Source organism: Triturus cristatus, chromosome 3_2, assembly GCF_964204655.1.
Source record: "Triturus cristatus chromosome 3_2, aTriCri1.1, whole genome shotgun sequence".
NCBI classification, from domain to species: Eukaryota; Metazoa; Chordata; class Amphibia; order Caudata; family Salamandridae; genus Triturus; species Triturus cristatus.
The window spans coordinates 195,706,200-195,721,100 of NC_140584.1; the positions used below are offsets into that span (position 1 = coordinate 195,706,200).

The following is a 14,901-nucleotide window of genomic DNA, read 5'->3' on the forward strand; positions in this document are numbered from 1 at the left end:
AACAACTCCGTGCTACGATGATGTGATCAAGATCAGTTATAACGTGTTGTACTTTTCGCTTCATGTGGCAAACCTCTCATGGATTCTCCATTTTATGGACTCTGATGTTTTTCTGGTGTTTACGCCATCTGGGTGAAGTACGGCGTTTTGAGGTTCTGTTTTCTACATTGGACCCACATTCTTTTCATGGTCAGACTATACGTGACAGTATGGTTACTTCATAGTGCTTTCTATTTTGGACGTCTTTACAACATGAACAGTGACTCATTGTTATGATAGGAGGACGGCACACCTCTTTACATTTTCTAAGGTTTTTCATTTCACTTGTTTCTTTTGTGTTTTACCTTTACATGTTTATGGAACCTACACCTAATTTGTTGCATTTTTAGGTAGTTTAATGTCCCTTCCGGGAGGGATGGTTTGGGATTTTAGGCACTTCCTTACAATTTATGCACCTCTACACAGGGGTGGGTTTATGGGTCATTCTCTCATATCTACATTTAGGGACCTCATTCTGGGGTTGGTGATTGGGTTTTGTTTTTTCCCTTTCACACATGTTTGGTTTTTAAGTCCCATTTTACGCTATATTTACATTGTACCCTTATGCGAGGGTGGTCTCTTTGATTTGTTGCAGGGGTGGGTCCCTGTGTGCATAAGACGCATTGCGCTGCACAGGTTTTGTTTCAGGGTTTTCTCCTTGCTTCCCTCCTCACATTGGACAGCTTTCACGTTTTATTTCACAGGTTGTCCTTTAGCTACTAGTGGGGGCAGGACATTGGGTGTAGTCCCTTTTGTCCTCAATACATAATGATTTTACATTTTGGTGTCCCTTATTTTAGTTTGGGGCAGGACATTGGCTCTACTCCTTACATGGAGATATTACATTTTTACATCATCTCATTTTTTTTCATTAGAGGAGGGGGATGGGTATTGTTGTTTATCCGTCTTTCTCCATAGTCTTTTGTTCCTTTCCCTCTAGTGATGTGTGTTTCTTGCCATCCCTGGGTCTGGACTCTAGATTCATCTTTATTAGATCTATTCCCTGTGCAATGTTGTTTTTTCCTCATACCTGTGTTGTGAACTATATATTCTTGCTGTAATTTTTAAAGTTTATAGTTATATGCTGTTTTTATCTTTTATGTTTTATTTACGTTACATCTATCTTTTGTCCATTAGGGAAGAGGTATGTACTATCCTGGTGTTATGGATTGCCTCTCCCTTTTTTCCCTGTCCCTGGCTGCTCAGCCTGTGTGAGTGTTCTGAATAGAATGTTTGGTGTGTGGGCTATGAGTGGAATGTGTGGGTGACTGGCGAAGGAGTGACAGTTGGATGGATGGGGCTGAGCAGCAAGCAGGCTGCTCCCGGTGGTGCTTCTGATATGGACTGTCACATTTGCTGTTGGACTTATTCTACCTGTGTACCTGCTTACCTGATACCTGAATACACCTACGTTGACATCATCACTCCAGTGTGGTCTCCTGATTACTACACACACTAGTCAGTGCGGAAGTGTATCCGCAAATTTGGGTTGCCAGTTGGTGAGCTGTTCCATTATTTGCTGCAAACGGCGTAGAAGTTGGACAGCGCATTCTCCTAAAGTCAGTAAGAGCTACCAGCATAGCGAACAGAGTTACTTGCCTCTTCCTCCCTCGAGCGAGCTTTCCTATCTTTTCCTCCCTGTTTTTCCCTTCCCTTCTTCCTTTTTGCACGCTCTTCTTCAAGAGGCATTTGTATCTGCTAGTAAGCGAACTCTGCTTCTGCATTTACAGAAAACCACTAAAGACTTGAACTTACACCAATTTTGTGCTATTGACTCAGCAAAAGCATCTAATGTTTCATGTAAAAATGTTATAACATAGAAGAGAGGCACTGTCTTCAGGAGTTATTGGTAGGAGTTAGGCCACTTTTAGATATTGTTAGAAACTGTTAGTGCAAGTTGCTTTATTGTATTCTATTCCCTCTGTGCACTAGGTGATTCCTCTTTCTGGGAGCGATACTGGTGGCGGCATAGAAGAAGTTCCCCAGTGAAGGTTCCTAGTTCAGAGGGTTCACACCATCCTGAAGCAGTCTCTTCTTTGTCCCACTCCCATTTCCCCCTTACTGGTGGCGTTACTAGTTTCTACCTAGTGACGGTACCAGTGAATGGGCATTGGGAACTTAGCGTCATCCTGCTTCTGTGGAATCGCAGGTACTTCTGATCAAGTCTGACACACCCACTACAGTGCTGTCGACTCAGCGCTAGACTGCTTTAGGGATAACAGAGCTACAGCCAGGTCCTTACGCCTACCCAAGGCTCCTCGTCAACCCCAGTCCACTTTTCATCCCCTCTGTGGCTATGGTTGGGTCTACCAACCACATCCTTTCTTACCCAGCCACCAATGTCAACAGGGCTGGATGCCCTTTCTGATGGATACATCTGCCAGTGGATTCCTCACCTTGTGAATATCCCCTGCGCCAGCAACATTCGGAAACTTTTGTAGCAGTCCACGCCGATGGGTCGAAGACGACGTCACAGAGACACGGCTCCGCTCGCGACTCCGCTGACGTCACCGGCTCCATAAGAAGACCTCGTCGGCGTGATGACGTCAGTTCCCTTTTTTCCGCGCCGTCGACGCCAACGGATTTTGGGAATTGCTGTTGGTAGCTTTACTGTTACTTTGTTTTTCTTCTGGGTTTTCCCTGTTTCTCTTCGAAGAAGATGTCGACGAAGAAGTCGGGTTTCAAGCCCTGTCGGGAATGTGGCAAACACATGTCGATTACATATCCACATGAAGACTGTGTTTGGTGTCTCTCTTCCGACCACGATGTGGATGGTTGCTCTTGCTGTCGCAAGATGAGCTCCAAAGCTCTAAAAGAAAGGGAGGCAAAGCTTTTCATCGCTAAGATGAAAAAAGAAAAGAGAGGAAGAAGGAAGTCAAGATCGAGGTCACGATCGAGGTCGAGGTCGGCGTCGAAGTCGACTACGGGGCATGCTTCGCGAACCAAGAAGCATAAGAAGAAGAGGAGGCATTCTTCTCATCATCATTCTGATAAGAGTTCGGCTCCGAAGTCGAAGTCGCCGGCTCGACGCCAAAAGGAATCTGTGTCTCCTTCACCGGTCCCAGATTCTCCTGGTCCTTCTTCTCCAGTGACTTCGCCGGCGATGCCATCCCCGACGCCGGTTCCATCTCTGGCTCCATCTCCGGCTCTATCTCCGGCTCCGGCCCTGGTTGAGGATCTTCAAGTCCCGGGTGAGCCTGCGACGCCGCTTGTTCCACCGTCGGTGCCGGTTGGCCCGAGTCCGGTGATGCCTGACCAGTACCCTGCATTCCCTGTGCCAGGTCAGGACCCCTCGCAATATTTGAATGCGATGTATGGGGTGTTTGCGAGAGCCATGTACACCACTGGTGCACCTGCGGGTCTGATGGATCCAATGGCGTTTAATTTGGGGGTGCCGCAGGTCTATCCGCAGGCCCCTTTCATGCCGTTTTTTCCAGCGACGCCGTCTTGGCATCTACCGGCGCCGAGGACGTCGACGCCGCTTCCATCGGCGCCGGCTCGACCTCGTTCGACGCCGGCTGCTCCTGCGGATCCACGCTAGACGCCGGTGCCGGCGCCGTCGGATTCGATCACGGCGCCGCCGACGCCGCTTGTGCGGATTCGATCCAGAAGGGAAGCACAGAGAGTGGTGGATGAAAGGAGGTACCTTTTGGAGGAAGCTGAAGAGGGAGAGCTGGTTGAGTCTGATGAGGTGTATGAGGAGCTTAAGGAGGCTAGTGGACTGGATTTGTCTCCTGAGTGGGAAATCACTCCACCTTCAGATGAACCCTCAAAAGATGTGGCTCCGTATCATGCGGTTATCAGGAAGGCTGTGGAGCTCCTAGATCTTCAGTTGCCAACTACGGAGTTCTGATCGAATATTCTGACTGAGGTGCTGCATTCGCCCACTACAGTTTCGGAGCCTTTGTTGCCCTTTAATGAGGCCATTATTGACCCTGTTCTGGAGGTATGGCGTAAGCCTTTTTCTGCTCCTGCAGTCTCTAAGACGGTTGCAAGAAGGTATAGGACGGCTCCAGGGGATCCCGAGTTTTTAACGTCGCACCCATCGCCCGAGAGCCTAGTGGTTCAGGCAGCTTGTTCGGGTAAATCCAAGGGTGCTTTCCCTCAGGTTCCGGGGGACAGAGAAGCTGAAAAGGTAGACCAGTCGGCCAAGAAGGTCTTTTCATCGGCCAGCTTGGCCCTTAAGTCGACGAATGCGACTTGCCTGTTGGGACGCTATATCCATGCGCTCATGGACTCGGCGAAGAAATTGGCGCCAAAGCTTTCTGAGGAGGATAGAGCTGGCTTCAATTAAGTTTTGACTGATGCCCAGGCGGCAGCACGCCAAGTAATACAAAGTGGGCTGGACACAGCAGACTCAGTAGCAAGAGTCATGGGGTCTTCTGTTGCCACCAGGAGGAGTGCGTGGCTGAAGACTTCTGAGTTCTCCCTGGATGTGCAGTCGACTTTGTTGGACCTGCCATTTGATGGGTCTGGTTTGTTTGGTAAGAAGGCTGATGCTGCTCTTGAACGCTTTAAGGAGAGCAAGGCTACCGCCAGGTCTTTGGACCTTCAAACCCAGTCAAGGGGGTCTTTTAAAAAATACAGAGGCTTCGGAAGGGCATCCATTCGTTCATACAGACAGACCCAGCAGCTGCAGCAGCAACAGCAGCAAAGCTCTGTGTCCAAAGGTTACAGAGGTAGAATCAGGGGTCGCTCACGTGGCCGTCAGCTCTCCTCCTCCTCTTCCTCCTCCTCGGCCCCTCCCACCACCGCAAAACAGCCCTTCATCCGCCATTCTGGATCATGCTGGTCCTGTGGGGGGCCGGCTTACCCATTTTCTGCATGATTGGGAATCTGTAACTACAGATCTCTGGGTTCTGGATCTTGTAGAAAAATGGGTACGCCCTTCCCTTTCGGGAATTCCCTCCAAATTACCCTCCTTGTCAAGGGGCTTGCTCGGAGGACCACCGTCTTCTCCTGCAGGAGGAAGTCCTGAAGTTGTTTCAAAAAGGTGCGATAGAGGTGGTTCCAGAGAAGGAGAGGGGTCAGGGATGCTGCTCCCGGTATTTCCTGATTCCGAAAAAGGACGGCAGATTGCGTCCGATATTGGACCTCAGAATCTTGAATCTTTTTCTAAAACAGGAGAAGTTCAAGATGCTCACCCTTGCTCAGGTTCTTCAAGCGCTGAATCAGGAGGACTGGATGGTGTCGATCAACTTGCAGGATGCGTATTTTCACATCCCCATCCTGAAGTCGCACAGGAAGTATCTCCGGTTTAAGGTAGGATCGCAACATTATCAGTTTGCGGTCCTTCCGTTTGGTCTTACTACTGCACCCCGAGTCATCACGAAGGTGATGGCAGTGGTGGCAGCCCATCTCAGAAGATCGGGGATCTCGGTTTTCCCCTATCTGGATGACTGGCTGATAAAAGCGGAGTCGCCAGAGAAGGTGCTACATCATCTGCAGGATACAACTCAGCTGTTGTACAAATTGGGTTTCTCGATAAACCTGCCCAAATCTCACCTGGTGCCCTCTCAGCGCAACCTGTTCATAGGTGCAGTACTGGACACTACTGTGTGTCGAGCATTCCCTCCTCCTCAAAGGATTCTCGACATACAGGAATTGATTCCTTTGTTTTACAATGGAGCGGTCGTTCCAGTTCTGAAAGTCCTTCGCCTGCTCGGCCTGTTTGCTTCCTGCATTCTGTTGGTCAACCATGCACACTGGCACATGAGGGCGCTCCAGTGGTGCCTCCGCAGGCAGTGGTATCAGCACAGGGGAGATCTCAGGGAGTCTGTGAGGATCTCCAGAGAAGCTGCGGCGGATCTGTCTTGGCGGAGCGTGGAGGGCAATCTGTCCCAAGGAAAGCCCTTCCATCTACCTCCATCGGTGGCCACAGTGATTACGGATGCATCCACTTTAGGGTGGGGTGCTCATCTGGGGGATCTGGAGATCAAGGGTCTTTGGTCTCCAGAGGAAAGTTTGCTTCACATCAACCTTCTGGAATTGCAGGCGATACGTTTGGCGCTCAAGGCCTTCCTCCCTTCCCTTCGCGGTCAGTCTGTTCAAGTCCTGACGGACAACACTACCGCGATGTGGTATATCAACAAACAGGGAGGAGTGGGGTCGCATTGTCTCTGCAGAGAGGCTCTGCTTCTATGGTCCTGGGCTCAGGACCATCAGATTTTTCTGATGGCAAATCATCTGGCCGGGGTTCTAAACGTACGTGCGGACAGTCTCAGTCGGCAGTTCTCCGCCGACCACGAGTGGAGGCTCCATCCGGAGGTGGTTCGTCACGTCTTTCGAATGTGGGGAACTCCTCGGGTGGACCTGTTCGCCACTCACGAGAATGCTCACTGCCCGTCATTCTGCAGTCACAAGTATCCGATGCAGGAGCGTTGGGGGACGCGTTTCAGTTGAGTTGGGGCTCACGACTCCTTTACGCGTTTCCTCCCATTCCCTTGATTCCTCGGGTTCTGAGGAAGATTCGCCAAGACCGGGCCCAAGTTATATTGATCGCCCCAGATTGGCCAAGAAGGGTGTGGTATTCAGATCTTCTCCACCTCTCCTCGTGCCCTCCGCACCGTCTCCCTCTGAGGGCAGACCTCTTCTCGCAATCGGAGGGGCAGGTTCTACACCCCCACCTCCAGAGCTTACACCTTCATGCCTGGAGATTGAACGGGGCAACCTGAATTCTTTTTCTCTCCCACCTGATGTGGTAGATGTAATTTTGTCTGCCAGACGTCATTCCACCAAATCTATATATTCATATAGGTGGTCTAAATTTGTTCTCTGGTGTGGAGAGAAGTCAATTGATCCTTTGAAGGCTCGTCTATCTAACATTCTACAGTTTGCCCTTTCTCTTGCTCAGCAAGGCTTTGCTGTGGCTACTGTAAAAGGATACTTATCGGCTTTGTCGGCTTTCCTTTGCTTGCTGGATCAGCCGTCATTATTCAAATCAGCTATTGTTCTTCGTTTTCTTAAGGGCCTCACGAACAGGTTTCCCCCTACTCCCTTTATTGTGCCTCAGTGGGACTTAAACCTTGTCTTGACTTATCTGTTGGGTTCTCCTTTCGAGCCCTTACACAAGTGTCCCTTGAGACTGTTGTCTTTTAAGACGGTCTTTCTCATTGCAATCACCTCGGCAAGAAGGGTAAGTGAGCTTCAAGCTCTAAGTTCAAAACCCCCGTTTTTGACCATTCATGCTGAAAGAATGGTACTCAGGACCAGGGCTGCATTTCTGCCTAAGGTGGTAACTCCCTTCCATCTGGGGCAGTCCATTACCCTTCCTTCCTTCTATCCTCCCCCTCACCCTTCCAAGGAAGAGGAGAGACTTCACCGCTTGGACCCTAAGAGGGCGGTGAGCTTCTACCTGGACAGGACTAAGGACTTCATAGTTGATGACCAGCTCTTCATGGGCTTTGTTGGCTGCAGGAAGGGCAGAGCGGTGCACAAGCGCACCCTTTCCAGATGGATTGTCTTGTGCATCAAGATATGCTACTCCCTGGCTGGTAAGGAACCTCCAGAGGGTTTAAGGGCTCATTCCACTAGAGCAAAGTCTTCCACTTCTGCTTTGTCTAGGGGCGTTCCTGTGGAGGACATTTGTAGGGCGGTAACTTGGGCCTCCCTTCACACCTTTGCAAAACATTATTGCTTGGACACCGAGGTGAGGAGGGACGGACACTTTGCTCATTCCGTCCTTCAGGACTTTCTGGTATAGAAGGGTGGACACCCTCCTCCGGGAGTGGGACTGCTGTGGGAATCTATTCACAAGGTGAGGAATCCACTGGCAGATGTATCCATCAGAAGAACAAGTTACTTACCTTCGGTAACACTTTTTCTGGTAGATACAGTATCTGCCTGTGGATTCCTCACTGACCCACCCGCCTCCCCGTTGTCCACCCTTGTATACCTTTAGTATATGATGGTGTTTCAAGTTATGTTTATTACTGTAAAAGGCATTGTGTTGTTTCTTTTGCCTTTCTACTTATTCTCCACACTGTGTGTGTTCCTTTGTATATTATGTACTGTGTATACTGTGTATATATTGCTGTCAGTCCGTCCGTGTGCCTCGAAGGCACGGAAAAAAGAGCGGAGCTGACGTCATCACGCCAACGAGGTCTTCTTATGGAGCCGGTGACGTCAGCGGAGTCGCGAGCGGAGCCGTGTCTCTGTGACGTCGTCTTCGACCCCATCGGCGTGGACTGCTACAAAAGTTTCCGAATGTTGCTGGCGCAGGGGATATTCACAAGGTGAGGAATCCACAGGCAGATACTGTATCCACCAGAAAAAGCGCTACCGAAGGTAAATAACTTGTTCTTCTTGGCCATGGACACAGTTCCCACAGACCAGATAGGACCACCAGCCAAAAGTTGGGTCAGTCCACCAACCCCCGGCAGCCTCAGCCTCCATCTTTCCATCAAGAGCACCCAGTGGGAGGCAGGATCTGCCATCACCTCCTATACTGAAGTCAATAACTTCCAACAAGTGGATTTTACAGTTTATCCAGAAGGGCTACTCTATCCCTTTTCTGGAAATCCCTCCACCCATGCCACCAACATATGACAGGCTGACGGAGTATCATCGCTCCTTGCTTCATCAGGAAGTGTCTTTTGGCCAAAGGTGCTATTGAGAGGGTGTGAGACATTTTAAGGGTAACCAGTTCCTCTCTTATAGTACATGTGGCATATACGTGCAAGATATCACTGCATGCCTTACACTCTATGTCGCTGGGAGATCTGAATTTCAGATCATGTTGCCCTCACACACCTTTTTAGGGGTGTCATGCTTCATCATAGGGCGCTCCTCGTCGGACCGGCGCTGCAATGTCCAACGGGCCTGGTGGCTACTTTGGCGGAGTTCTTTTGATCTGTAAAACGCCGTATGAGAAGGGTGTATATGGGCAATCAGTATTATGTGTGTAGTAACGTGAATGAGTGATAAAAAAGGCTCCAGGTCTATAGAAAAAATATTTTTATTCAGTATTAGAGCTGGGTCTCAGTAAAAACAGTGATGCCACCAACAGGGCTTGAGGTACCAAGGTTGCAAAAATGGAGTGTATCAGGTCGACATGTTTCGTGTCATAAATGCTCCAGGTACGAGCGACACTTCTTCAGGACCTATGGTGTGTGATGACGAATCCCCGTGTGATGCGTCATCCAAAAATAGCCTCCAGAATCAGAAGAGGTAATAGGGTCAAAGGGGAATCCCGAATAGGGACATCACCCTTCCTATCCACCTTAATTAAGGCAGCGGGGTAAACAAAATGGAGGAAGGGGAGTCAGCCCGCTTCCGCGGATACCTGACAGAGGAGCGTTTGCCCTTGGTTTAGTCGTTGGCAACCTTTTAGTAAATTGGGCTGACTCCCCTTCCTCCATGTTGTTTACCATGTTGAATTTAAGAGGATCTTCTGTTGCAGCAGCAGGAGAGGATTCTGCACCGGAACCTGAGCACCCTCTGTCTTCATGCGTGGAGATTGAGCAACTGCAGATGAAAGCTTTCGACTTGCCTCCCAAGCTGGTATACGCCTACGGTTGGGATAAGTTTGTGGCGTAGTGTGCATCCAGACAGTTTGACCCACTTATCACAGGTTCTACTGTTTGTTCTTTCTTTGTCCCAGCAGTGTTCTGGTCTGGGCCCTGTTAAAGGTTACTTGTCTGCCATTTCTGCATTTTTGTGGTTGCTGGACCAACCCTCTTTGTTCAAGTCACCTGTTGTGACGAGATTCCTGAAAGGGCTACAACATATGTTTCTCCCCAAGCCATTCATTATGCCTCATTGGGATCTTAACCTCGCCCTTACCTTCCTCATGTTTTCTCCCTTTACGCCATTACATAACAGTTTACTTCGCTTATTGACTCTGTAAACAGCTTTTCTAGTGGTCATAACATCAACCAGGAGGTACAGTGAGATGCATGCCCTATCTGTGCAATATCCTTATAACACCTATTTCCCAGACAAGCTGGTTCTGCAGACTCATACCTCCGTCCCACCGAAGGTTGTAACTCCCTTTCATGTAGGCCAAGAAATCACCTTGCCTACCTTCTTTGCTCCTCCTTACCCATCCAAAGAAGAGGAGAGACTCCACCGTCTGCACCCAAACAGGGCATTGTCATTCCACATTGACCGCACACAAGAGACAATGGACAATCAACTCTTTGTAGGATACATGCGGGCTAACAAAGGGAAGGCAGTGTAGAAACGGACTATCTCATGATGGATAATGCTCTGTATAAAGAACTGCTATGCACTGGCCAGGGCTGCAACCACTGCGTTAGCTCATGGAGTCCCTGGTCTGGATATCTAGCTACCAGGCAGCAATTTGGGCATCCTTGCATACGTTCACCAAGCACTATTCCCTGGATGATCAGGTCTGTGGCAACGGGCATTTTGCCCATTCTGCACTGCTGGACTTTTTGGTCTGAATCTGTTTGCAGACCTACCTCTGGGAGGAATTGGTTGGTTATGTGTTCTAAGGTAAGAAATGTGCGGCTAGAAGTCTCAGATGAAAGAGTTACTTACATTTGGTAATGCCTTATCTGGTAGAGACTCTAGCTGTAGACTTCTTATGAGTCCTCCCTTCCTCCCCACTCTGCGAACTGATTACAGTGGAAGTCTCCGTGCTTCTGGTGTAGAAAGTCATGAATAGAAACTAACGTCAGAGCGCTGGTGTTGCATCTATATAGGCACCTTACACGTTACTTCTGGCGCAGACGATGCTGATGCAGAGCCAAATTACACCACCTACCAGCGTTCAGGATTACTGCTTGAACAGTTCCGGGTACAGTCTAATACCAAGGGATTATTCTAAGGTAAGGACTCTCCAGCTGAATAGAGTCGCCATCAGATAAGGCGTCACCGAAGGTACATAGCTTGTTCTTTCCTGCCAATAGCAGTTTAGTAAATATAACAGCTGTCTGGCACTAACCTGAGATTGGCTGACACTGGCCTCCAGTGTTTGTTGAGCAGGCAAAATTAGCAATCCTGCCATACTTTTAAAAGTATGAAGTTGTTAGTTAGCACTGTAAGATCATAAGGCAGTTAACAACTCTGGGCCCTATTTAATTTTTGGCGGACAGAGTAGTCACTATTGGCATCTTGGAGGACTTTAAATCTGCCAAACCATGACTACTCTGTCTGCCAAATTTATAAATGACTGCCTAGTAGTCATTTCTCCACAGGCCTTTACTCCCCAGAGCCGTCGGAGGGGATTAATCACAGTGGAGACAGAGAAGTCTCTGCCGTAATTAACTCGAAGGTTCGTCCGCATGTAAATGGGGAATGCGGACCACATTGTTGCCAGTAAGGATACTCTATCGCTGTTGCGACGGAGTATCCTTACCCCCAAGAATTAAATCGGGCCCTCTATCACTGCTTAGTCACATCTTTTTGTGTAATCCTTTGAATAACTGGTTGCGTCTATCATACAATATTTAAAAGTTGTGCCTTGGGTTTTCAATAGCTTGTATCACAAGGTGGCATTACAAGTGAATATCCCACACATGTACTGCTCCAGTCAGGTAAGGGTACTACATTCCGCTGCTTAACTACTAGGATATTTCAGGTACAAACTGTAAAATAAACATTTCCATAACAAAGAGGATTGTGTGTAACATTGTCAGAAGGCGGTGAATAATTTCTTACTACCACCATTGTAAGGCCTGTTACTTTTGAGATATTTTTGTGTTTTAAATCTGTTTGATTATTCATAGCCATTACAAACAAGGTGCTCGTGTAATGTAATTTTAAGCTTTCTTTCATTGGCTGCATGTATTGCATGGAAATGAATTTAATGAGATTAGAAACTAATCCAAGTAATTATAATGAATCTTGATTAGATTTGTTTAGAAGTACATGTCGGTTATCGTGGCATAAACTGACAAGTCTAAGGGCCTCATTACGATGTTGGGCGGAGTTTCAAGGGACCGACCGACACCCGGTCGGCGGTCTCGACCAACTGATTAGAATGCAACCGAACACTGATCGGTCGCATTCCTATACTTTACTATGGGAGCATGTATTCCTGCCGGAATGCATGCTCCCACTGTAGAATAGAAGGTCCAGATCATCCCTGCCCCTCATGGCAGGCACCTCAAGGTGCCTGACACGGGGTGCAGGGATCAGCCCCTTTGGCCTCCAAATGGAGGCAATACACCCAAAAGTGCCCTGCTGGGGGCCCCCGCAAGTTGAGTTCCGACAGCCCTTCTGTGTCAGAAAGACCAGCACGGAAAGGTTGCCGAAACCCAACATCGTAATCCTACGGGTGGAAAGAGCCGCCCTTGGGATTACTGGCCACATTCTGACTGGCGGACAAGCTCTGTGAGCCGGTCGGAATGACCGTCGTTTGAATTCTTTTCCAACCACCTTCATCGTAATGAGGCGTTTGGAAAGGAACTGACCAGCATATTACGATGCGATTGCAAGGGCTCTGACCAACGGTCAGAGCCATTTCCGACCGCATCGTAATAGGGCCCTAAATGTCTTAGCATGCTGGGCTTTTTCTCCTGGACCATTGTTTGTACCTATAGTTCAAGCTTCCTGTTTTTAAAAGTCTACAGTTTCCTCCAAAAACCTTGACATGATATATATGTGTGCAACTACATAATGCTGGATACTATCCATGCAAGTTTGGAAGCACATTTTTTAAGGATTTTGTTTTTTAAACGGGCGAGGTTCTTTAAGCTTTGCAGTAATTTAGCATAAGGTAGTGTTGTCCATCAAAGTACCTCACTTTTTCCCTCTGCAGATGACACATGGTCTCATATTGTTCTCAAATGTTACCTATTGGATCGTGTAAATCATGTACATTTCCTTCTTGGTATTTTTTAACAACACAGTTTTTGAGACTCAGAATTGTTTTAAACCCCTGAAACAGGAATTTGAGTTCTGATGAATGTGGCCGAGTATGCCATCAAGTTGCTAAAACACACATCCGACAACTTGTAAAATATGGTCACCACAAGTATTATGTAGTCAGGGGAAAAAACTGTGCTGTCTGTATCTGAGGACAGCAGTTTTATGTACCTGGAATTTATAACCACAAGGGGCAATATTACCTTTTTGTTTTTTACCAGCTCCAACATAGCCCTATCGCATTTTATTTGCTTATAAATAAAACTGCTTAATATGTGAGTTGAAGCCATGTTTTCTCTTGCACACCTGCTTTCTCTTCTCAAAGCTATTTCAGTGCTGGCTTCTGCAGTGTTCCCGGGGGTATGGCGGAATGACCCCCTATAGCTAGTCAGTCCCCGGGCTCATGTGTACTCAGGTGGTAGAATGATTCAGTTCCTACATAGTTCTGTGACTCTGCAGAATCCCTGCAACATAATAATGTTTGCAACTAAAAACATAATGCAAAACATTTTAAAACTCATAAAATCTTGAAGGACACTAGCTAGTGACATTACGAATTACTATTCTAATAGATTTAGGCTGCACGGTAGAAAACTAAATTATGGGGTTGGCTTATTTTTTGGGGGGCTACTACAATATCAGCACAAGCTCTACAACTGAAAAATAGTGAGAGGAAAAACAAAGGGTTTTGTGCAGTTTCCCAGGTTATGAGAAACTGCAATGCTTTAAACCAGGCATTGTAAAACCTATGTATGTTTGTTTATATAAGTCTGTATTCATCTATCCAAATTACTAAAAAAAAAATGCATGATGATGTTTTTTATATATTTCAGTTGCATTAAAGTGACTTCTTTATTTCTTGCAGGGATTCAAGAGAACAACAAGCAGAATCGAGTTTCTTGTCACAAAATAATAAACTAGGAGCAAAGGTTCAAACACGCCTGGAGCAAATGAAGAAATTAGCCGTCATGAAAACGTTGGTTCCAGAGTAAAATGTATAGTAAAAAGAATTAGTTGGGGTCTGTGTACACCTTGAACAGCTAATGCCACAATTATATTATGCTTCCTATTTTCTATGTAGAATTCATATAACGCTAAAGCTATTTATTAGAACACCAATATATTTTTCATTACTGTTGAAACTTCAATTATTGTAGATCCCACCATGAACCTAAGGATGTCTACAAATTAATCAGATATGTGCAGATTTGTTGTTAAACATTTTAATGTCATTCTGTCAAGTTAAACATTATACCCCCCATTTGAAAATAAAGTATTTTGAACTAGATTCTTTATAATAAGACAATTCTTTTATTTTTTAGTATCTGTTAAGAAGTATTCTTTTTTTTTTTACTATTGTAATGTTAATTCTTCGTATCGTGTGACTAAAAACTGCACATAATTTTACATGTAAATAAATTATTATTTTTATACAGACTGATATTATCATTCTTTAACCACAACCAACCTGTAACCCGGCTTGTAAAGCATTAATGTATTTCGTTTCTGATGGATACATCTGCCAGTGGATTCCTCACTTTGTGAATATCCCCTGCGCCAGCAACATTCGGAAACTTTTGTAGCAGTCCACGCCGATGGGGTCGAAGACGACGTCACAGAGACACGGCTCCGCTCGCGACTCCGCTGACGTCACCGGCTCCATAAGAAGACCTCGTCGGCATGATGACGTCAGTTCCCTTTTTTCCGCGCCGTCGACGCCAACGGATTTCGGGAATTGCTGTTGGTTGCTTTACTGTTTCTTTGTTTTTCTTCTGGGTTTTCCCTGTTTCTCTTCGAAGAAGATGTCGTCGAAGAAGTCGGGTTTTAAGCCCTATCGGGAATGTGGCAAACACATGTCGATTACAGATCCACATGAAGACTGTGTTTGGTGTCTCTCTTCCGACCACGATGTGGATGGTTGCTATTGCTGTCGCAAGATGAGCTCCAAAGCTCTAAAAGAAAGGGAGGCGGAGCTTTTCATCGCTAAGATGAAAAAAGAAAAGAGAGGAAGAAGGAAGTCAAGATCGA

The 14,901-nt window shown here is 46.9% G+C and overlaps 1 protein-coding gene across 1 annotated transcript in view; it reads left to right on the forward strand.

The window, feature by feature from the left end:
• Positions 1–14,161, forward strand: part of CFAP221 (cilia and flagella associated protein 221) — a 563,252-nt gene extending 549,091 nt beyond the window's left edge. Inside the window, exon 24 of the mRNA XM_085646788.1 lies at positions 13,739–14,161. Within this exon, the coding sequence (XP_085502914.1) occupies positions 13,739–13,865 (127 nt within the window). The 3' untranslated portion in view covers positions 13,866–14,161. The remainder of the gene's footprint in view (positions 1–13,738) is intronic.
• The last annotated feature ends 740 nt before the right edge of the window (positions 14,162–14,901 follow it).